The 19,989-nt window shown below is 36.9% G+C and overlaps 6 protein-coding genes across 11 annotated transcripts; 4 read left to right on the forward strand and 2 right to left on the reverse strand.

The window, feature by feature from the left end:
• Nucleotides 1–144: 144 nt before the first annotated feature.
• Nucleotides 145–1,602, reverse strand: LOC103856429 (protein kish). The gene is made up of 5 exons (XM_009133533.3): nucleotides 1,427–1,602; nucleotides 1,163–1,205; nucleotides 962–1,068; nucleotides 666–700; nucleotides 145–437 (listed from the first exon to the last, which is right to left on the reverse strand). The coding sequence occupies exons 2-5, from the start codon at nucleotides 1,163–1,165 to the stop codon at nucleotides 370–372; spliced, it is 213 nt and encodes a 70-aa protein (XP_009131781.1). The 5' UTR covers nucleotides 1,166–1,205; nucleotides 1,427–1,602; the 3' UTR covers nucleotides 145–369.
• LOC103856430 (mediator of RNA polymerase II transcription subunit 17) lies at nucleotides 230–4,728 on the reverse strand. Its single transcript, XM_009133534.3, has 11 exons — nucleotides 4,366–4,728; nucleotides 4,185–4,298; nucleotides 3,972–4,057; nucleotides 3,150–3,531; nucleotides 2,638–3,066; nucleotides 2,236–2,550; nucleotides 1,427–2,153; nucleotides 1,163–1,205; nucleotides 962–1,068; nucleotides 666–700; nucleotides 230–437 (listed from the first exon to the last, which is right to left on the reverse strand). Exons 1-7 carry the CDS (start codon nucleotides 4,660–4,662, stop codon nucleotides 1,839–1,841), a joined length of 1,938 nt encoding a protein of 645 aa, XP_009131782.1. The 5' UTR covers nucleotides 4,663–4,728; the 3' UTR covers nucleotides 230–437; nucleotides 666–700; nucleotides 962–1,068; nucleotides 1,163–1,205; nucleotides 1,427–1,838.
• On the forward strand, nucleotides 4,692–9,333 carry LOC103856431 (putative ribonuclease H protein At1g65750). Of its 4 annotated transcripts, none has more exons than XM_009133535.3 (3): nucleotides 4,692–4,912; nucleotides 5,182–5,347; nucleotides 5,739–6,060. In XM_009133535.3, the coding sequence occupies exons 2-3, from the start codon at nucleotides 5,193–5,195 to the stop codon at nucleotides 5,893–5,895; spliced, it is 312 nt and encodes a 103-aa protein (XP_009131783.1). In that variant the 5' UTR covers nucleotides 4,692–4,912; nucleotides 5,182–5,192; the 3' UTR covers nucleotides 5,896–6,060. The 4 variants fall into 4 exon arrangements, with proteins under 4 accessions (XP_009131783.1, XP_033144629.1, XP_033144630.1 ...); XM_033288738.1 differs by having other exon boundaries at nucleotides 4,836–4,915; nucleotides 5,186–5,347; XM_033288739.1 differs by having other exon boundaries at nucleotides 4,844–4,908; nucleotides 5,183–5,347.
• A 1,005-nt stretch (nucleotides 9,334–10,338) lies between these two features.
• LOC103856432 lies at nucleotides 10,339–11,770 on the forward strand. Its single transcript, XM_009133536.3, has 3 exons — nucleotides 10,339–11,115; nucleotides 11,203–11,375; nucleotides 11,450–11,770. Exons 1-3 carry the CDS (start codon nucleotides 10,606–10,608, stop codon nucleotides 11,586–11,588), a joined length of 822 nt encoding a protein of 273 aa, XP_009131784.1. The 5' UTR covers nucleotides 10,339–10,605; the 3' UTR covers nucleotides 11,589–11,770.
• Nucleotides 11,771–11,812: 42 nt separating this feature from the next.
• LOC103856433 (F-box protein At5g65850) lies at nucleotides 11,813–17,593 on the forward strand. The gene is made up of 2 exons (XM_033287014.1): nucleotides 11,813–12,018; nucleotides 12,193–17,593. The coding sequence occupies exon 2, from the start codon at nucleotides 13,960–13,962 to the stop codon at nucleotides 15,175–15,177; it is 1,218 nt and encodes a 405-aa protein (XP_033142905.1). The 5' UTR covers nucleotides 11,813–12,018; nucleotides 12,193–13,959; the 3' UTR covers nucleotides 15,178–17,593.
• On the forward strand, nucleotides 17,476–19,943 carry LOC103856435 (floral homeotic protein PISTILLATA). Of its 3 annotated transcripts, none has more exons than XM_018657255.2 (6): nucleotides 17,476–17,965; nucleotides 18,978–19,039; nucleotides 19,152–19,251; nucleotides 19,337–19,367; nucleotides 19,465–19,506; nucleotides 19,603–19,924. In XM_018657255.2, exons 1-6 carry the CDS (start codon nucleotides 17,711–17,713, stop codon nucleotides 19,626–19,628), a joined length of 516 nt encoding a protein of 171 aa, XP_018512771.1. In that variant the 5' UTR covers nucleotides 17,476–17,710; the 3' UTR covers nucleotides 19,629–19,924. The 3 variants fall into 3 exon arrangements, with proteins under 3 accessions (XP_018512771.1, XP_033142907.1, XP_009131786.1); XM_033287016.1 differs by having other exon boundaries at nucleotides 19,337–19,366; nucleotides 19,462–19,506; nucleotides 19,576–19,705; XM_009133538.3 differs by having other exon boundaries at nucleotides 17,483–17,965; nucleotides 19,337–19,366; nucleotides 19,462–19,506; nucleotides 19,603–19,943.
• Nucleotides 19,944–19,989: the final 46 nt, after the last annotated feature.

Genomic DNA, 19,989 nt, shown 5'->3' on the forward strand with positions numbered 1-19,989 from the left:
TCTTGAGCTGGAAGTTAGGTCTCAGAGAAGTTTTAGGGTTTTAAAGGGACGAGTTTAGGCTAAACATATATATACACCTCTTATAATGGGCCTGGGTAATATATTTAGGCCCATTTGGTTTTCAATACTTTGTTCTTGTGAATATGACTAACTGAAAAACTTGTTTTGATGGCTCCAATGTCATTATGTTGAACAGTTCGGCTTATAGACTTAAGTCTTCACATAAAAATAACACAAAGATCGTTCCAAATACAAAGACCAAACCCATCATCCAAAAGAGAATATATTACTCTTTTTCATCGAAACCCTTGCATACAGGAAACTGAGTATCTCAAAGAAGGTAAAAACTACACTGAGAGAAGTTGAGACTCAAAAGAAAATGATGGAGACACCCATCATGAAGCACCCCACGGACATCCAAGGGCTCAAACGCTCACCTGTTACAAGTGGTGACATAACAAAGCCAAGTTAAAATCAACAGAATGTTTAAAAACGAATCACATCAACTGCTAGAGGATATAGTCCAAAAACTTGTATTGTATGGGTTGGAAATGAAAGTTAAACTATGAGTAGCTGCAATGGTTACTAACTAATTATTTTTCCTAGAAAGCCTATCATTAGTCTCAATTCATAAGAACAGATGCAAAAAGGGAAGGAAGGCCTACCTATTCTAGCAGCCTTCCAAAAGAATCCTCGAAACCTGCAATTGGCAAATAGGGCATAATATGTAACAAGCACTTTTTAGCATCAACAGCATAAGATAGATACATAGAAAGCACTAGGACTTATGAACCATATGGAATGCAAAGTAAGTAACTATTCGCAGAGATCTAGCTCAAGGCTAGAAAATGCATTAATAATCAGTTTCAAAGCTCTAATAATGTATTCTAGGTTCTTCTTAGGAACCAATACAAAGTGAATCCAATTATCCAAATCAAGAAAAGGGGAGAAGGAAACAAACCCAGTCTTCTGCTCCAAAATGGCAGGGAACTGCATCTTGAGATAAGTGCAAGTGCAGATCACAAGCAGCACCACCGTCAGAAATGAATGGAAATTGAACAAAGCTGACTGTCAAATATCAAAGATTGAACAGCTCTTATTAGCTCAAACCACTATAAACAAACAAATTCACGATGGATCTGAGAAGGCAATCAATCGTTACCATTGTATCTGATCACTGAATCAGATTGAGAAACTCCTCAAATCTGAAATAAACACAATCATCAAAACCTATCAGTTCGATACCATTGAGATCTGTAGAAGATGAGGTCATCTGTTCATAAATTCTAATTCAAATTTCATTAAAGAAGTGTCAACAAACGCAAAATTCGAAGATGATAGAGCGAATCAAACTCCATATTTATACTTGTAAACCGACACAGAGAGAGGGCAAACCAGAAAATCAAAGAGGAAAAGAAATAGAAACCTGAAGTTAAGCTCAAAGCGATGGTGATGCGTACAGAAATTAGGGGGGTAGGGACGTGAAGGGAGGAGGGATCGAGAGACGACGGAGGACGAAGAAACGTTTGCTAGAGTTTTTCTGGTTTCCTTTTCTACCCTTTCTTCCTTTTTTTTTTCTTTTTTTTTAACACCCCCGTTTCTTCCTTAATTATTAAATGTGTAGGTTCGATTATCATCTTAATTTTTTTTTTTTTTACATTATCATCATCAATTGGAATAAATTAACTGTAAAACTTACAAATTAATCAAAATCTGAAGTAACATTAATACTGTATATATATTCATTTCTGCTTAATTTAAGAGTCTTGCTAGCTATTGAAATTTATAAAATCTTCCGAAGTGAACAAATTAAAGAGTCTCGTCTTGTTCTTTTACAATCAGTCTAATAAAGCATTCCGACCACTGCCACACAAGTTGATCAAATCCATGAGAACAGAGTACAACACATCCAGAGACAAATGCCCCAACGACTTCCTACTCTCCGACACTCCTTTCCTCTCCTCGGTGCACCCATTCTCCATCACAAGCCACCATGATATGCATCCCTTTACATCTTCCGGGTTTACTTGTCCCACAAGGCTCACTCTCTCCCCTTCCACTATCTCTAGCGACAGAGACAGAAAATCCCTGCTCGCTTTTGTCCCTACCGTCCTTGCTTCCTCCAGTAACCAACACACTATCTGACTCGCCACCTTCCCAAAAGATATTTTCCATCAATGATTTGCTATAGACACATCACACATGTTAAGATACGAAGAGTGTGTCTGAACATACCTGTTGGAGAATTATCACGGGAAGGTCGGCCAAGTCGCATTCGTACTTGTTCATGGAGAATAAATTGCACGAAGTGCTTTTCAGTAAGCCCACCACATTGGGAGTGCATTCCGCTTCGATACTGATACAATCATCCTTCACCACCACTTTGGTCCGGAACTGCGTCTTAAGATTCCTCTTACCATCTGGAGACTGGCTTTCAGAATTTCCTTGAGGGATGATTGATGGAGGAACAGTCATGAGTACAGTCCATGAAGATGTCCGAGAATTCCATGTAGGATGAGATATCAAATGAAGATACGGGACCTTGCAGACCTGTTCAAAGGAATGAACCCAAGATGACAACAAGTTTCTTGATAGAGAATGAACATCCAATAAAATTTAATGCATCCGGGAACATACCACGCTTTCTAGTTGCACAAGAACTCTAGCTGAGAAGATTCTATGCGCCAAAGATAAGCAGAAATGATCAAGAAGTCCAGAGTTGTTCTCCTTTGCGGTTTGATTGGATGCTCTGTTGCTTTTTGACTTTGGCTGATCTTTAGCTTTGCCAAAGGCATGCTCGTGGAAAATCTGTTGCAAGTATATTTCAAAGCTGGCACGACTAGGGAACCCAAGCTTGTTCACACGATAGTCTCCTTCCGCTGATGATTCAATGAGCATGTTTGCAGATTCCGACTTCTTGATGCTGGCGTTTTTGCCCGATGGGTAGAGAGATACAAACAAAGAAGCTCCTTGGCCGATGTTCATTTCCATGAAGTTTTCTCGTATGCCACTAATGCTGAACCCCACACCTTCACTGAATGCTTCGCGGTTTAGCATGTCAAACAACTGGTAAGAAGACCAAAGAAGTGAGAAAAACCGCCAAGTAAAGATACCAAAGTAGGACGAGATAAATGACCAAAAAAACCTACCTGCTCAGCAAAAATAGATTTATGCACCTCCCTTAGTAACGAATGAGTTTCTTTAACAGATTCGTCGTCACTTACAGACTGCTTCTCTGTTATTGAATCCTGGCCGGTGGTGGAGTCAACGTGCTCGTCAGACTCGTTTGGATTATCAATCGAGTTTAAGCCAACAAATCCAAACCGGAGGGAGTAACATGAATCTTGGGGTAGATTAATGGCCAGCATACCAGCTGAATCATGTTCTACACGAATAGTGGAAAGTGTAGATGGGCGAAAACCAGAAGCGGGATCATATATTGAACTGTCGGAAAGATCAATAGTGAAGCCCTCGTTGCTGGCGTTTGAAGCAAGTACACGCTGTCGCTTCACTTTCCAGTTCCGCTGCAACCTATAAGGTTGTCATCATAGCAAAAATTACCATTTGCAAGAATCAAACAATCTATATTCTGTAATATGAAGTCCTCTTATCATTTTCTGCAAATTAAAAAAAATGTCAATGGAGCTGGCATAGTCCCAACACAACAAACTGAATGTTCCTGAAGTACTGTACTATGCAGGGTTTAGCAATGAAGACGATGCAGAAGTCCAAATATAGGATGCTTACACATCTATTAAAGCCATAACATGTAACAAAACCTATGAGCGTAATCATCCTACGCCATTTATCTAATAGCTATGACATTGTAAGCAACTTAAGACCAGCATAAACACTGTTAAAAGAAAATTTCTCAGAATTGAAAAACGCCATTAAAGAAAATAGAGGTTTCCTGTTCACAGAAAGGGAGCTAACATATAATTATAAAAAAAATTATTAGCAAATGCACGAACCTGATAAGAGCACCATAAAACCTTGCTTCGCGATTGACTTTCTGTTCTAAAGATTTTGCTGATTGCTTGAAGAATTTCCCTAAATGCTGCAGAGAAAAAAAAAAGTATCCAAAGATGACACATAAAGCTTGCCTACAGGACACTAACAAGTATCTTACTAACACAATTATCAGAACACTTCCATCCTTAAGAAAAATTAAAACTACTAATTACCCTGTAGCTCTGCAACTTGGTAGCAGTAGACACAGCAAGATCCGAGAGAATCTCATTAGGCATAGGCTTAGGTCTAGTCATCCCAGCCACTGTCACTGCATCATTCGCTTCCACCTACAAAGATCCACATCCATTACTAAACGATCATTCATAATCATGTAGGCACATTAGTCACACTCACGGTATTGATAAGGTCTATGATGACAGAGAGCTCCTGATGAGCTAACTGCAGATTCTCCACCATTCCCTTCCATTGCCACTGCTCCGGCCCCTCTTTGGACGTCTTCTTCTTCTTCTTATTGTTCTTCAGCTCGTCTTCCTCCTCCAAAGCCCACGCGAAGTCTATTCTCCGAATCAACGAGACTCTCTTGTCGTCGTAGCCAACGTCGGAAGGAAAACGCTCCGCGCCGTTCTCCTCGATGGATTCTAGTCGCTTTATCGGAAGCCTGTCGAGAGAGATCTCCATGTCGCTGTCCATCTCCGCCGCAGAAAACCTTGAGATTTCGACGGTGACGAGCTTCGCCGCTCCTAATCGGTTTATTTAGATCTAACCATTCCGGGTCGGGTATCTTTGTTTCGGGTCAAGCCTAAGTAATAACAAAGCCCATAGAAAGCCCATTTAATACAAGTGCCTTGTTTTTAGCTAAAGGTTCACACTCTCTAAAACCCTTTCATTTCCGATTTGGATATCGATCGGTTCCTCTTCGTAGTCGCCTTCGAATTCGCAGGTATCTTCTTCTTCTCGTGATGGGTTCTTATTGATTTGGGTTTTCGCCGTGCTTTTCATTCGATTTCGTATCTGGATCTGTCGTGATGTAGTTAGAGATCGATGCTTCAGATTCGTTTTCGAACAAGTTTATGTGTAGACAAGCAGCACAAATGAGATGTGTCTAGTCTAGATGCTTGAAGACTTCTCTTTAATTCATGTAATAGTGGGGCTTTGTGCTTCAAGTTTTTTTAAGGTGTAGTTACAGTTTTAAATGGTGTTTTTGGACAGAGTGAGGAAGAATGAAGGTGAGATCATCTGTGAAGAAGTTGTGTGAGTTCTGTAAGACGGTGAAACGTCGTCGACGTGTCTATGTTATATGTTCATCCAATCCTAAGCACAAGCAAAGGCAGGGATTCTCCTCCATTGCTCATGATGGAATCATTCCTCCTCCTTTGTAAGTGATTTTTGTGTGCTTTAATTGTTTGATGATTAAATACATTAGATGGGTGCTTCTTGTTTGTGCAAAGGTACCAAAGTCTATGATTTTGTTTGACCATTGTAAATCATATGCTGTCTGACATTAGTAACTGAGAATGGCTAACTTTGATATGTTAGTTTCTTTTTTTTTTTAATAAACTGTGGAACTGTTACTAGAACGCAATTTAGTTTCAAAATTGTATCCGGTTTCTAAACTATATGAAGCCTATCAAAGAAGAATCGTTGAAACCAACGTCACAAACATGAGATACTAATTGAATTCATTATGTGGGGGGCTCTGTTTTCTCTTTGCAGAGTTTAAAGTAACAGGAAACTTACTTTACAGTATCTTGTGACTATAAAAACAGGTTTTCTGAGCCGGTTGCTAATCAGGAGGTGGTGAGGATGCCTGGTCAGGGCGTATCAGTCGGTCTCGCATCGCTTTTACACAAAAGGCCTGAGCCAGCAGCGGTTTTCGGATGGAGGGGAGGTATTGCATCCATTCTTTTCAAGCAAGGGAATTAGCAAGTTAAACCAGCATTTACTATTTTGGATTTTCTCAAGTTGTAATCCAAGTTTGTTTCTCAACACATTTACTTTGGTCCGTTGTAGGCTCTTCTAGACCCGTTTGATTTGCTTGCACCTTATATGACTTAAATAAAGAGACATATTAAACTTGAGTATTTGCTTTTTAGATTTTCCAGTGAAACATATGTTGCCTTTATACATTTTATTTTATAGTAAACTGTTTTACTAACATCGGTCAGGGTCATTTGGACATGTTTACGATCACATTTCCGAAAATTATATAAAATGCGGCTTCACAAAGCACACCCACTAAATGCGAATCAAATACAAAGAAGTGGAGAGATACGTAGAAGACGAAGACCTTCTCCACGACAAATGACCCCTTCTCTTTCTCCACCGTTGAGCTCTCGGCACGTAGGCCCCGCAGGTGAGGTAACAAGAAGCCCACCCAAATGAGCATATTCCTGGGCCCCTCACTTTCCAATCTTTGGACACTTCTACCTTTGGACATATCGCTTCCCTCCCCCAGTCAAATCGTCAACAACTTGATTCCAAAAGACCACCTTCATCAATAATTGACGCACAGCTTTTCTTGTAATTTCCACATTTCTGCTGTCATTTTAACCTATTGATATCGAGGAAGGGATGAATGAAATTATTCATTTCACTTTGTATATAATTCGAACATGATTATTTTTCAAAGGTTATGTTCTGTATTGGCTTACCTCTATTAACTAAAAGAATGACGGTGCGAGACTATAGTCCTCTTATATCTAGAATAAGAGCTCGGGTATCTTCCTGGACTGCAAGGCATCTCACCTTTGCGGGTCGTCTGCAGTTGATTGGTTCCGTCTTATATAGCATCATCAATTTCTGGATGGCAGCGTTCCGTTTGCCAAATATGTGTATACAGGAAATTAATAGTATATGCTCTGCGTTCCTCTGGTCTGGCCCGGCACTGTTAGCTCAGAAAGCAAAGATTGCATGGATAGACGTATGTAAACCGAAAGAAGAGGGAGGATTAGGTTTGAGAAATCTTTTGGAAGCAAATAGAGTCTCTTGTTTGAAGCTGATTGGGAGAATTTTGACTGCAAGATCATCTTTATGGGTGCAGTGGATTTGGAAGTATCTTATACGTAAAGGATCGTTCTGGAGTGTGAAGGAGAAGAGTAGCCTTGGATCATGGATGTGGAAGAAGTTATTACAGCTCAGACCGCTGGCTTTGCAGCTAACTAAAGTGGAGATTAACAGTGGTTCTACTACATCTTTTTGGTTTGAAAGATGGTCTCAATTGGGTAAATTGATTGAATTAACTGGAGAGAGAGGGTGTCTCATGCTTGGCATACCTATAAATTCTACAGTTGAGAGGGTTGTTCAGACATACAGAGCTAGGGATCACAGAGACCCTGTTTCCCGACAAATAGAGCAGGAAATTATGGCTTTGCGAAACCGAGGCCTTAATCAGATGGAAGATGTATGTCTGTGGAAAAGGGAGACAGGCTACTATAAGGAAGGCTTCCTCACGTCTCAAACATGGGAGCTGATCAGAATTAAATCGCCAAGAGTGATGTGGCACAAAGGCATTTGGTTCCAGGAAGGTACTCCTAAATTCTCCTTCATAACATGGCTTGCAGTTCATGATAGGCTAGCAACGGGTGATAGGATTCTTCGCTGGAATCCTAGAGCCATATCATCCTGCTGGCTATGTAACTCGGCAACTGAATCTAGAGACCATTTATTCTTTGAGTGTCTTTACTCTAGAGAAGTTTGGTATGGAACTATTGGTGATTTGGCGGGCAATAGAAGTCTACATAGATGGTCTCAGATCATTCAGTTCTTGGCAAATGGTCTACATGAGAGAAATCTGACATTTCTACTGAGGTATAGCTTCCAAGTAGTGCTATATGCAGTTTGGCATGAGAGAAATGTGAGAAGGGTTGGTGAAACATCTCAGCCAGCAGCTTGTTTGATTGCAAGATTAGACAAGTTGGTTAGGAATAGAATCACATCATTGAGAAGGAAAAATGGCAGAAAGTATGAGAAGACCATGGAAGTGTGGTTTGGAAGAAGATAGAGTTTGAGTTTATGAAATTTTTTAAAGTTTAATCTATAAGTCTGATGTATAGAAAAGGAAGCAGGTTTTTTTGTAAACAGGTTTTTTTGATTTGAATAAATTTAAAATTCTTTCAAAAAAAAAAAAAATGTTGACGGTATTCTATTTATTATCATAATTGTAAATATTGAATTCTATATTTTTGGATTTATAATTGTATCAACTTTTATATTCTATACTATATTTCAGATTGTACTGTAATTTTTACATCTTTATATAAAAATGTCTTGCACTTTAATTTCCTTTTGTTAGTAAATAAAAGGTTATAGTAGTACAGCTTACGTTCTTCTCCAGGTATATACCAATATGAATGTTTGTTACCTAAAAAATCAACAAAAAAAAAACTACTCACCTCCTCCTACAATATAAAAGTGTAAATCAATATGGATTTTTCATCGTGTATCTATGTGCCCTGATGAGGGTATAAAACTGTAAACCAAATCAAAGTTTGCAGTTGAATATAAGCCATGTTGTCAACTTAATTACACTAATTGTACTATAAAAGTCAGTATCAAAGACAAGGGTATGTTATCAACTTACAATGTGACAAACGAAAAAAATATATAAATGGTTATGGAAGCAACTCGTCGATTACAACGTGAGCCTTAATGCACATGGAATCGTGACCCACTCGTACATAAAGAGATTCATGATGATTTGTTTTGATACTCATATAACTACTACTCATTATAAAAAAAACAATTTGCATGTTTTGCACGCATCTACTATAGTAAAAAATGAATAATATTAAAATACATACATGCATTTATACGCAATGGTTCCACGTGTGATCTGTAGTCTGTAGAGAGATACTGGCCGTGGAGCATATTTGGCAGAGGCTGCCGTCCACTTGCAATTCCGTGACCTTCGGGAACCAACATTTTAAAATCAATGACGTAGATGCCGCGTTCGTCACTAGATTTTTTAGCTTTTCTGTTAAGCTGAATTTGAATGAACAATTAGTGTTAATGCTTCATTTCTATATTTGTTTGATTTCACATTGTTAAAATGTCTATGCAGATTGTTTGGCGCTAGGGACACACATACGATATTTTGTTGTTTTGGTATAAACAACTTGGTGTCAAATGCTTCTACTTTGTTCACCAAGTGTTTAATCAAACAGGTATTTTCTGCAACAAAGAAAAATATATATTAAAAGTCTAATAATTAAGGGTTGATGTACACATAATATATGCAAATCACAAATACGTTTTACTTTAAGTGGTAAAGTTGATTAAACATATATTTTGTTTTCTTTTCTTTTCAAGGCAAGAGAATTATATATTATTTGGTTAGCTTTGATATAAGATGGACAGTTTTGATTTGATTAAGGGTCTGACTGGTTCAAACGCAGCGGTTGCGGTTGCGGCTGCGGGCGTTTGCGGATGCGGGTGGTTGCGGTTTCTAGCGGTTTTAAGAGATTTGTACGACTGGTTCTTCGGTTAGAAATTGGTGTGTTTGCGGGATATTTATGACTGGTTAACTACCAAATACATCAGCGGTTAAATAATAAATTAACAATATTTACATTTTATATAATTATAAAATATCAAAAATCATAATATTATAATAAATATGAAAATTATATTTAGTAAGTTATAGTTTTAAATTTTAAAATTATCGAAAATATTTTTATTTTAAAATTTTATCATATTAATCAAAATATAATAGATATATTTTAGTATTTTTATAATTCCATTTTAAAAAAAAATATTGAATATTTTTATTTTTGTATTTATATGGTTTTTCAAAAAAAAGAAAAAAAATTATCCTTCCGCAACCGCCCGCAACCGCAAACGCTAGCTGGAACTAGCTTTTGATTTTAAGAGGTTCGGAACGGTTTGAAGCGATTTGTAGCGATTTGTATGATTGTTTCAAAACGCTGTCAACCGCTACCAACCGCAAAAGCTGCGTTTGCGGGTGATAGCGGGAAAACCAGTCAAGCTCGTGATCATACTAAATGATTAGGTAGGTTTTCATATTCTAAAAGTACTATTCGTGAATAAAGAGATTCATGATGATTTGTTTTGAAAATTACTGGTAACAGAAATTAAGATCCTCTTAGTGGTAAACTCATTGCTGGAGGAAGACAAAACAAAGTTTATGTTATAGAGAGGTCTTCTAACAACTGGTTTTAACCGAGCCGAGCTAAAAACAACAATACGTAGAGTCCATTTTATGTTTTCGAGCTGTCTACAGAGTCGAGAACAAATGATATTCCATGAACTTTCAGTAAATTGAAAGAAAATTAAACTTAAAAAAAACTTAAGGAAAAGTACTAACGAACAAAGCAGAGAATCCGCACACAACTCATATATGGAAAAGTCAAAATTAAAAATTATTTTGGTACACAACTTTTGGAGAACCAAACAAAAAAAAATATCTTGGAGAACAAAAAAAAAAACAATTAAAGTTTCACGTGATGAAAAAACTAATCAACGGCTGGGATTGTTTCTCCTTCACGTTCCTCTAATCAAACCACTTCCCCAGTATATATAACGCACCCGTCTTCACTTCTCTCACCACCGCTCATAACCCTGAAAAATTCAAGTCTTCCTTCGACCGTAGAAGCTCAACCCAGGAAAAAAAAAACAATGCTTTTACGAAGCGCGTCGACTCCACTTCTCACCTCATTGGTTCACGTCTCGAGCCCAAGGGAATCTCCAATCGAAACCGAATCTCTTCATCAGATCCAACGGCCCAGATCTATAACACTCTCTTCCTCTTCCTCTTCCTCGTGCTGTTACAGCCCGATGTCTCTCCACTCCAGCGACGAATCGTCAAGGAGGATCAAAAGAACCGCGTCGGAGAGCGATCTTAAACATCTGACATCGACTAAGCATGCGAGCAAGTTCCTCGGCGGAGCTCTGATGGAGGACGTGGAGGAAGGAATCGGATTCGGGATCATACGCGGGTCTTCTTACGAAACAGAGGTTGGAGGCGGCGGCGGTGGCGGAGGAGGGAAGAGAAGGAGCGGCGGAAGATCCGGCGGTGATGATGGAGACGGAGAGAATGATAGCACAGACGTTCATTATCGTGAGATGATTGAAGCTAATCCTGGAAACGGGATTTTTCTCAGCAATTACGCCAAGTTCTTGAAAGAGGTAACCACTTTCTTCTTCTTCTTCTCTCGCTCTTTATAGATCTGAAAGTTTGAGACTTTACGGAACAGAGTGTTGATTTTGGAACAGGTTCGGGGAGATTACTTGAAAGCAGAGGAGTATTGCGGGAGAGCTGTTCTTGTGAGTCCTTACGATGGGAATGTTTTGGCTATGTACGCGGAGCTTGTGTGGATGATTCATAAGGATTCGTCTCGTGCTGAGTCTTACTTCAGTCGAGCTGTTGCAGCTGCTCCTGATGATTGGTAAGAAAGATTCTTTATAGCTTGTCAAGCTCGCTTTAGGGGCTTGTGTGCTTACTTTAATTGTGTTTCTGCAGCTATGTACAAGCCTCATATGCGCGGTTTCTTTGGGATGCTGAAGATGATGAAGATGAGAGACACGGAGAAGTACTCGAGGCTCAAACTTCTAGAATGGATTTCTTCACTGGACCTTACCCAATTACGGCTATGTCTTAACATGTTACGTCTATGATCTATCTAACCCTTTTGTTTTAATGTGAATTCTTTAATGTTGCCTCCCTTGCATGGGTGTTTCTCTGCTTCAGTTTTAGAATTTGTCTCAGTTGTAGACTTGTAGTAATACCACTGGAAGGAAAATAAGTTATGGAATGAAAGGTTTTGCTTTTTGATGGATTTAACTAGGGGCTGTGATATGTTTTTTTGACACAAATTGCTTTCTGGATCTATGTTTGAGGTTTTCTTTAATAGCTGAAAGCATATAACAATGGAGAACAACGATGAAGATGACTGCGAGTTTGATATCCTTCTGATGCAGGAACCAGTTTGTTTTTAAATGCTACTTTTTATTTTGCTCAGTTGATGCAGTTGAAGGACAATAGTAGCAGGCATAATCTCTCCCAGTGTGCTAGTACAAGTCTGATTACCTGTAAGATTTATTACATAGTGTGCACCTACTATTTATTTATGTTGATATAATCTTAATGAAGTTATGGTATACTTCCCGGATGTCTTTGATTTCTGTCACTGTCTTACTACTACATAGCACTTTCCCCTGCATTTCAGCAAGATATTCTTTATAATTCAACTGTATGTTTTTCAGAATATGTGTGCGACCATCTTGATCAGCTAGGGTGCAGTTGTTAAGTGTAAATTATATTAATTAGGATCGCTTCTCTATCTTACGGTAGATTTTAGTGATTGCAAGGATGGAGAAGGAACCGCATCCTTAATTCGATAGATAGGTAAATAGTCTGAAATATACATTTTATTTTAGTTAGTAAATACTTGTTCAAACTGTTTATAATAGACCTCTCGTTTAGGCTCTCAACAGGAAGAATCACTAAGTTCTCACTTAAAAGGGTCCTAATGAGGCACTGCACTCTCCATGATAGTGAGCTCTTGAATGCAGGGTCCTCTTTTACCTGTTGAAATTGTGTTAAGAATCTGAGTAAGATGATACTAGGCCCAATAGTAGTTTATTCAAAATTTAATTATACAAAGCTTTTTTGTAAACACTTTGAGGTATGATGATTTGGGCGAAAAATGGGTTAGTTGATATTAGATCGAATAGTAGTCTAAGATTGAGAACGTTCCTTATATAAATTTAAGATGAAAACTTGAAAATCAAGAAAGGGTACATATTGGAGATATACTGGACCATAGGATGCGAGACCAAGAATTATAAAGCCGGTGAAATCCATCAATACCTTTGAAGAATAGTAGAAACATTTGAAGAGTAAACCGATATTATTCTAAGGATGTAACTAGTACTCAAATTTTGGAATATCATGAACGAAAGGAATTAAAGAAAATGGAATGCCAACTAATGGAATGATGAAAGTTATAGAATAAAATAAATGGAATAGATAATTGCAGAGAAATATTTTTTGTCATTCAAATGGTAATTTTTTAAAGGAATGGAATGGAATGAAATAGAATAGAATAAATTTAGCTTTCAATTTAAATTAAATTATCAAAATATGTTAAATATACCAATATCGTGTATGATATTAAAACAGATTTCATGAAAATTAATAAATAATGTAAAAAATAAATATTAGTTAAAAAAGAAAAAAAAGATTATTTAAACTTCAGTTTAAAACTAAACATCTATTTTTTTTTATAAAAACTAACACATCATATATATACATATACATTAACATGTCATCCTTGTTTCTAAAAACGTAACGAGAATATTGATCACTAAAGCATAGATTCTTCACAACTTCAGTATGTAGCAAACAAATCTTACTTGGCTTTACACGATCAAGAAAAAAATTCAGTATAATCTACTCATGAGTGGTTAAATAAGAAAAAAAATGGTGCTAATTTGTTTATTAGTAACAAATCCTAAATCTACCAGAATTTTAAATTAACCTTGACAAATCTACTATTTGACTGCAAATAGATAAGTTACATAATATTTAAACTGAATTAAAAATATATATTTTTATTTAGTTTGATTCTATTCCACTCATTCACGTTATTTTTTCTTTATGAATAGATTATAACTACGTTTCTTTTGGTTCCAATTATTCTACAGGAATTAATGGAATGAAAACTGTTTTTAATTCCATGCAAATGATAATTTTTTTTAGAATCTTTTCAAATAAACTATTCCAAACAATTCCATTCCAAAAAATACTAATCCAGTTACGGCCTAAGCATATTTACATTATTACTATATTATGTTAGATTTGAATTAGGAAAGTTTACATTATTATATGGTGTTAGCAATATGTTAAAGCTAATCACTATATATATGAATCTATAGTCTTGTATCAAATACAGGTCAATCTTTTATTATATTTTAGAGAGCCCGGCTACTAACCTAAAAGAGACTCTATCTAGGTCTAGTGCTCTGATCATGAAAATCCTGAAGCAGCTCGTACCAGAGGATAACCTAACCATGTCTAGATCCACTACACATTCTTCAACCGACGAAAGAGAATACACAAAACCAATAATCCCAGTTGATCTTCTTATCGATATATTCTCGAGACTACCGTTGAAGCATGTAGCTAGGTTTCGTTGCCTTTCGAAATCATGGGCATCCATACTTGGCAGCAGTCCATATTTCACCGAACTGTTTCTCACCAAGTCCTCGAATCGTCCACGCCTCTTGTTCACCGTTAATAGTTATAGCAAGATATTGTTCTTCTCTACACCTCAGATCACTCAAAACCCACATGCCAACTCTTCTGTTGTAGCCACGTGGTATAAAACGCATCCCTGGAAGCATCATGAAAGAACCTCATCGCTCCTCCACGGACGACTGGTATGTTGTACAGATGGAAAAGGTGATTATTATGCAGAGCCGGTGATTTGTAATCCCTCCACTGGAGAGCTTCTTACACTACCGAAATCCCTTTTAAATAATCCAGTAATGTATTGTGGGTATGAGCCGACCGAAAAAAAATTCAAATTGTTGTGCATACCCTCTTACTTCAACACCAACCGGGCTTGGGTTCTGACATTGGAGACTGGAAAACCTTTATGGAGAAAGATCGAATGCGAATACCATTATGTTATGTACCCTTACTGCACTCATCGTCATATGATTTGCATAAATGGGGTTTTGTATTACCTCGCTTGCATTGATATCAGCAGGTCAGGAGATGAGGTTGTGATAGTTTTCTTTGATGTTAAATCTGAGAAGTTCAGATTTATCGATATAGATTTTGAAAGCATGCATAGAAGAGGTTCTACTTTAATAAACTACAAGGGTAGATTAGGTATGGTTCGGTTTACAGATAACAATGAACGAACTCTCTACATGTGGTTGCTAGAAGATGCTGATGGGATAAATAAATGGTCAATAAATATCTATGAACTGCCTGTTTCGTGGAAGCATCCGTGTACCGAAAATTTTCAAATTGTTGGAATGACTCGTACATGTGATATTATCTTGTCGCCATGCAAGTTCTCAGACCCTTTTTATGTTTTTTACTACAATGTTGAGAGGAAGACTTTGGTGGCAAGAACTGAGATACAAGGGTTGCAAGAATTGAAGTGTGACCGTCCTATAGTTAATATCTTTCAAGATTATGTAGAGGATCTGAAGCTTATGGAAAGTCTTTTTTAGGGCTTTTCTTTTATTCCCTCTTTTTTTTTTATTGGTTTTAAAGATTGTGTAATACTCAAGGTAACAGAAGAACACATGAGTATGTAGTTATGCAGTTGAACACTTTTGTCTCGACTTTTGCTGGAGTTGTTTTCTTTAAACATTCATAATGTTGATCATCTAGGTCTTGTTAACATTTTGCAAATCTGAGTTTATTAATGAAAGTCATTACTATATGCTGCCTTTTGACTCTTTTCTTGGTTTCCTTCTATCTGCTGAACCACATTTCTTAGCAAGGGAAGTGATGGTGGACTTCTTGGACCCAATAGAGATCCAGAGCGCCATCATGTCTCCTTATTCACAACGAGCTTTCAGGGGTCGTTTTGAAAATTCTGGTAAGAGCTCTGAAGCAGGGGAATCGAGTAACCTATCTTTGTCCCAGACAAGAAGGTATGGTAAGCATATAGTGTTATCAACGAACGAAGTTCTACTGCAAGAACTGCGGACATGAAGGCCATAGACGCCATTACTGTCCAGAGCTGGACACCAATGTATACAGAAGATTTTGATGTAAGGTTTGTTTGTGGAGGGAAAGACCATAACCCAAGAACCTGTCCTAAGTCGAAATCAATAATCACCAAAGGCGTTTCGACAAGGTAACATCGATGTGGAATATGCAGTGAGAATGGTGACAATAGAAATATGCCGGAAGATGGCTAGAGTGAAACCAAGTGAGGGTGTTGGTGAGAGAGCATATGCATGTTGGTTCTGCAAGAAAAAAGGGACATAATGTAAGAAACTGTCCAATTATACGGGTTTCAGACTGTGATTCCCGTTTAGACCCAATAGAAGATCTCGCCAGAGCGCCATCATGTCTCCTTATTCACGACCTTTCAGGCGTCGTTTTTGAAAATTCTGGTTACATGAAGAGCTCTGAAGCAGGGGAATCAACTAACCTATTTATGTCACAGACAAGAACGTATGGTAAGCATTGTGTTATCAACGAACGAAATTCTACTGGAAGAACTGCGGACAGGAAGATTTAAATGTAGGGTTTGTGGAGGGAAAGGCCATAACCTAAGAACCTGTCCTAAGTCGAAACCAATGGTCACTAAATGCATTTCCACTAAGTATTATCAGTGTGGAAAATGCGGTGAGAGTGGTCACAATAGTAGAACATGCTAGAAGCTGGCCAGAGTAAAACCCGTGAGGGTGTGGTGATGAAGATGGTGTTGGTGAGAGAGCATATGCTTGTGGGTTATGCAAGAACAAGGGATATAATGTAAGAACATGTACAAGTAAACGAGCTTCAGACAGTGATTAATTTTTGTTTAGAGCTATAAATCCTCGACAAAACACCTAATAGTATAACGACCTTATACAGTGACATTTGATACTTTGGTCGGCGCCAGTATCACATATAAACGGTCTCTACCACACAAGTTGTCATAAGACCACAAACTTCCAACAAGACTTCGACACGTGGCCTGTTGAAGTGAATCAGAAAACCAGAAACTTGTTTTGTTTTCCACAACCAGTTACATTTCTCCCATACTAATTTTAGCATGATAACTCCAAAATCCCAATGGTTATACCAAAGTCTTTGGTAATTTCACTGCTTCTTTTCTTTTGTTACTTTCTTTCATATCAATCTGGATTTAACTAATCTATATTTATTTCATTCACTTCTTTGTCAACATAATATCTTCATTTTTAAAAATTTCAAAAGTTTGATTAATATGGGGTAGCTACGATATTCGATAAGACCTATATATGACATAGAGTTCTTGAAATAGCAAGTCCTGGAATTACCAAAGTAAGGAACCAGTAAAAAAAGTAGTAGTCCTAATTTCGACAGGGGTCATGGTTTAATCTACAAAGTTGCAATAAAAATTATGTTTCTTCTATTTAATATAGGGTTAAATTGCTATATAGACATATATGGATATTTAGTTGCAAAATGATTCATATATATGAAAATTGTTGAAGATAACTTATTTTTCCTTTTTGTTATCACTTATCAGCTTCAAATTAGTCTCAATCTACAGTCCAGCCAAGAAAACATACTAAGGATAAGACCAGAGGTTAAAACGACACATTATATGAAGCAAGTGAGATAGACAGAGATGATCAAATCAAATGAAAGCAATAAACATCAATCACAGGGAAAGAGTGTTAAGCAAATCAACTAATTTTGTTTCAACTTTATTTCATTTGTTCTACACGTTAGTTCAAAGTTTTGTTTTCTTTTCTTTTTGGTAGTGTATAAAGGAGAGAAAATAGAGTTGGCTATATGACTAAGTGAAATAAGAGAACCACAAAAACAAGCCTTCCATGACTGTGCCATCAAGAAAGTAGCTTTGTTTTCCATCCCAAACTGTCAAAGATCTCTCTTCATCTATACATTAATCAAACACTTTCTCTCTCTCTCATCAATGTTCCTTTGAGACTAATGCTCCTCCTTATCTTCTTCTTCATATAAACCACATATCTCCTCCTCCATATCTTAACAATTTCATAGCAAACCCTAAAACTGAGAAGAGAGAGAAAAAAGATGGGTAGAGGGAAGATAGAGATAAAGAGGATAGAGAACGCAAACAACAGAGTGGTGACGTTCTCAAAGAGGAGGAATGGGTTGGTGAAGAAGGCCAAAGAGATCACGGTTCTTTGCGATGCAAAAGTTGCTCTCATAGTCTTTGCAAGTAATGGTAAGATGACTGATTATTGTTGTCCTTCCATGGACCTTGGTGCTATGTTAGACCAATACCAGAAGTTATCTGGCAAGAAACTATGGGATGCTAAGCATGAGGTACTCTCTCTTTGGTATAATCTAAAGTTTGATTGTCTCAAAAAATATTCTATGACCATTGATTTTCATGAATTTCATTGCCTAAAACATGTCAGATCCCTTGAATCTTCAACTCTAGACGCAGATCTACTCTAGTGTTTTGTCTCAAACAAATATTCTGTGCTACATATAATGAAATTGATTCTTTATTTATATTTTCCTAAAATATGTCAAAAAGATAAACCATGAACCCTAGATGCAGATCTACAAAGCTTTCTTTTGTGTGTTAAGCCTATCAAGCCTCTTTATTGATTCTCTTGTACTCAAACAAGACATGGAGCCACAAAACATGGAAGTTATTCTCTTCTTTCCATTGTTTTCTTTTATTAGTGCTTAGTTTTAAAGCTCTTAATGGATATATTCTAGAGTAAAAAACATATTGCATTCACAACCTGTATTTTGAAACCATAAAAGACAATCTTAAGTGTGTTAGATCCATAAGTAATTTCATTATTAGGTCATTATTATGGAGATAAAAAACCTGGGGAGTGATATTACTGATGAAAATGTCTGAACAGTTTACCGATTTTACATTTGTGATTTTTCGAAACTAATTAAAAACTGGGAAGTACTGTTGAATAGACTTTTTTACAACAGGTCTAGTCAAAATATTATATTTTTATTAATTAGTTCGGACGATAGGTTTTGTTCTCACAAATGACATATATATCTCTATACAGTAATAAGCTTTCATAGAGTTGTAAGCCATTTAAGTGACTGCCTAGTAATATCTGTGTATCTGCATATATATACTTTTTACATAAAGCGTGAATGTGTATAAATATATATGTATTTATATGCATAAATCATGAGCATATAGAGATCGTCATGCATAACCAGATCTGAGTCTCCAGTTTCTTTTTAAGACATATTTTATGTCTAGTGTATAGACAAGGGAATTTTTAGTTTGATCTAAATTCTTAAAAACCAATTTTGCTCATCTAATACACTTCCAAATAATTTTGGTCTCCAGAACCTCAGCAATGAGATTGACAGGATCAAGAAAGAGAATGACAACTTGCAACTTGAGCTCAGGTCAATCTTCACCCTTGGCCACATCTTTGCACTAGTATATATAAAATGCTTGGTTAAAAATGTTAAATATCAATATAAATGAGAAATGCATATAAGTCTTGAATATATACAGGCACTTGAAGGGGGAAGATATACAGTCTCTCAACTTAAAAAACCTGATGGCCGTAGAGCATGCCATTGAACATGGCCTCGACAAAGTCCGAGACCACCAGGCATGAATAATATATCTGTACATTCATTCATACATCTCTTCGTACATTCATATTCAACAACTCTTGTATGGTCTGTTTGTCTCAGATGGAGTACCTCATGACGAAAAGGAGAAATGTGACCATATAAACAAATTTCTATACCTTACTATTTAGCCTTCAGATTGATTATTAATTAGTGCTTACAGTTACATCAAACATTTTCTGTGGCAGGAAAAAATGTTGGCGGAGGAGAATCGGCAACTCAGTTTCCAGCTGGTACATTTAAAGTCATATATCCTTGAAGCCTTTAGCGTTATTGATTTGGTTTAATAATATATATATTAGTATGTTTGTTGGGTTTGATATATGCAGCAACAACAGGAGATGGCTATAGCTAGCAATGCAAGAGGTATGATGATGAGGGATCATGATGGACAATTTGGATACAGAGTCCAGCCGATTCAGCCAAATCTTCAGGAAAAGATTATGTCGTTGGTCATCGATTGATCATTAGAGATTTGATGCAATCTCATTACCAATCTACTATCTAATTCGTGGCTCTTTGTCTTTATGAATGTGTGTGTCTCTATCAGACTTTTATTTAGCTTACATGTGTGTTGTTTGCTTATGAAACCTCTATGTATTGGTTGTGTTGTATGCCAAACTAAACGTTTGAAACTATTTAATTATTGCATGTGTGTGAAAACTAATTATTCTTTACTAAGCAATACGTGATTCGGGAGGTTTCTTTTTGAAAAG

The sequence above is a fragment of the Brassica rapa genome, chromosome A03, assembly GCF_000309985.2.
Source record: "Brassica rapa cultivar Chiifu-401-42 chromosome A03, CAAS_Brap_v3.01, whole genome shotgun sequence".
NCBI lineage: Eukaryota > Viridiplantae > Streptophyta > Magnoliopsida > Brassicales > Brassicaceae > Brassica > Brassica rapa.

Coding starts and splice junctions, on each gene's coding strand:
- LOC103856429 (XM_009133533.3), bottom strand. Junction 701..961: donor ATTTTGGAGCAGAAGACTGG/GTTTGTTTCCTT, acceptor TGCCAATTGCAG/GTTTCGAGGATTCTTTTGGA. Junction 438..665: donor TTGGAAGGCTGCTAGAATAG/GTAGGCCTTCCT, acceptor CACTTGTAACAG/GTGAGCGTTTGAGCCCTTGG.
- LOC103856430 (XM_009133534.3), bottom strand. CDS start 4,662: ATGGACAGCGACATGGAGATCTCTCTCGACAGGCTTCCGATAAAGCGA. Junction 4,058..4,184: donor CCAAGTTGCAGAGCTACAGG/GTAATTAGTAGT, acceptor TTTTCTCTGCAG/CATTTAGGGAAATTCTTCAA. Junction 3,532..3,971: donor TTTTATGGTGCTCTTATCAG/GTTCGTGCATTT, acceptor ACAACCTTATAG/GTTGCAGCGGAACTGGAAAG.
- LOC103856431 (XM_033288737.1), top strand. CDS start 6,605: ATGTTCTGTATTGGCTTACCTCTATTAACTAAAAGAATGACGGTGCGA.
- LOC103856432 (XM_009133536.3), top strand. CDS start 10,606: ATGCTTTTACGAAGCGCGTCGACTCCACTTCTCACCTCATTGGTTCAC. Junction 11,116..11,202: donor ACGCCAAGTTCTTGAAAGAG/GTAACCACTTTC, acceptor ATTTTGGAACAG/GTTCGGGGAGATTACTTGAA. Junction 11,376..11,449: donor GCAGCTGCTCCTGATGATTG/GTAAGAAAGATT, acceptor GTGTTTCTGCAG/CTATGTACAAGCCTCATATG.
- LOC103856433 (XM_033287014.1), top strand. CDS start 13,960: ATGAAAATCCTGAAGCAGCTCGTACCAGAGGATAACCTAACCATGTCT.
- LOC103856435 (XM_009133538.3), top strand. CDS start 17,711: ATGGGTAGAGGGAAGATAGAGATAAAGAGGATAGAGAACGCAAACAAC. Junction 19,040..19,151: donor AACTTGCAACTTGAGCTCAG/GTCAATCTTCAC, acceptor GAATATATACAG/GCACTTGAAGGGGGAAGATA. Junction 19,367..19,461: donor TCATGACGAAAAGGAGAAAT/GTGACCATATAA, acceptor TTTCTGTGGCAG/GAAAAAATGTTGGCGGAGGA.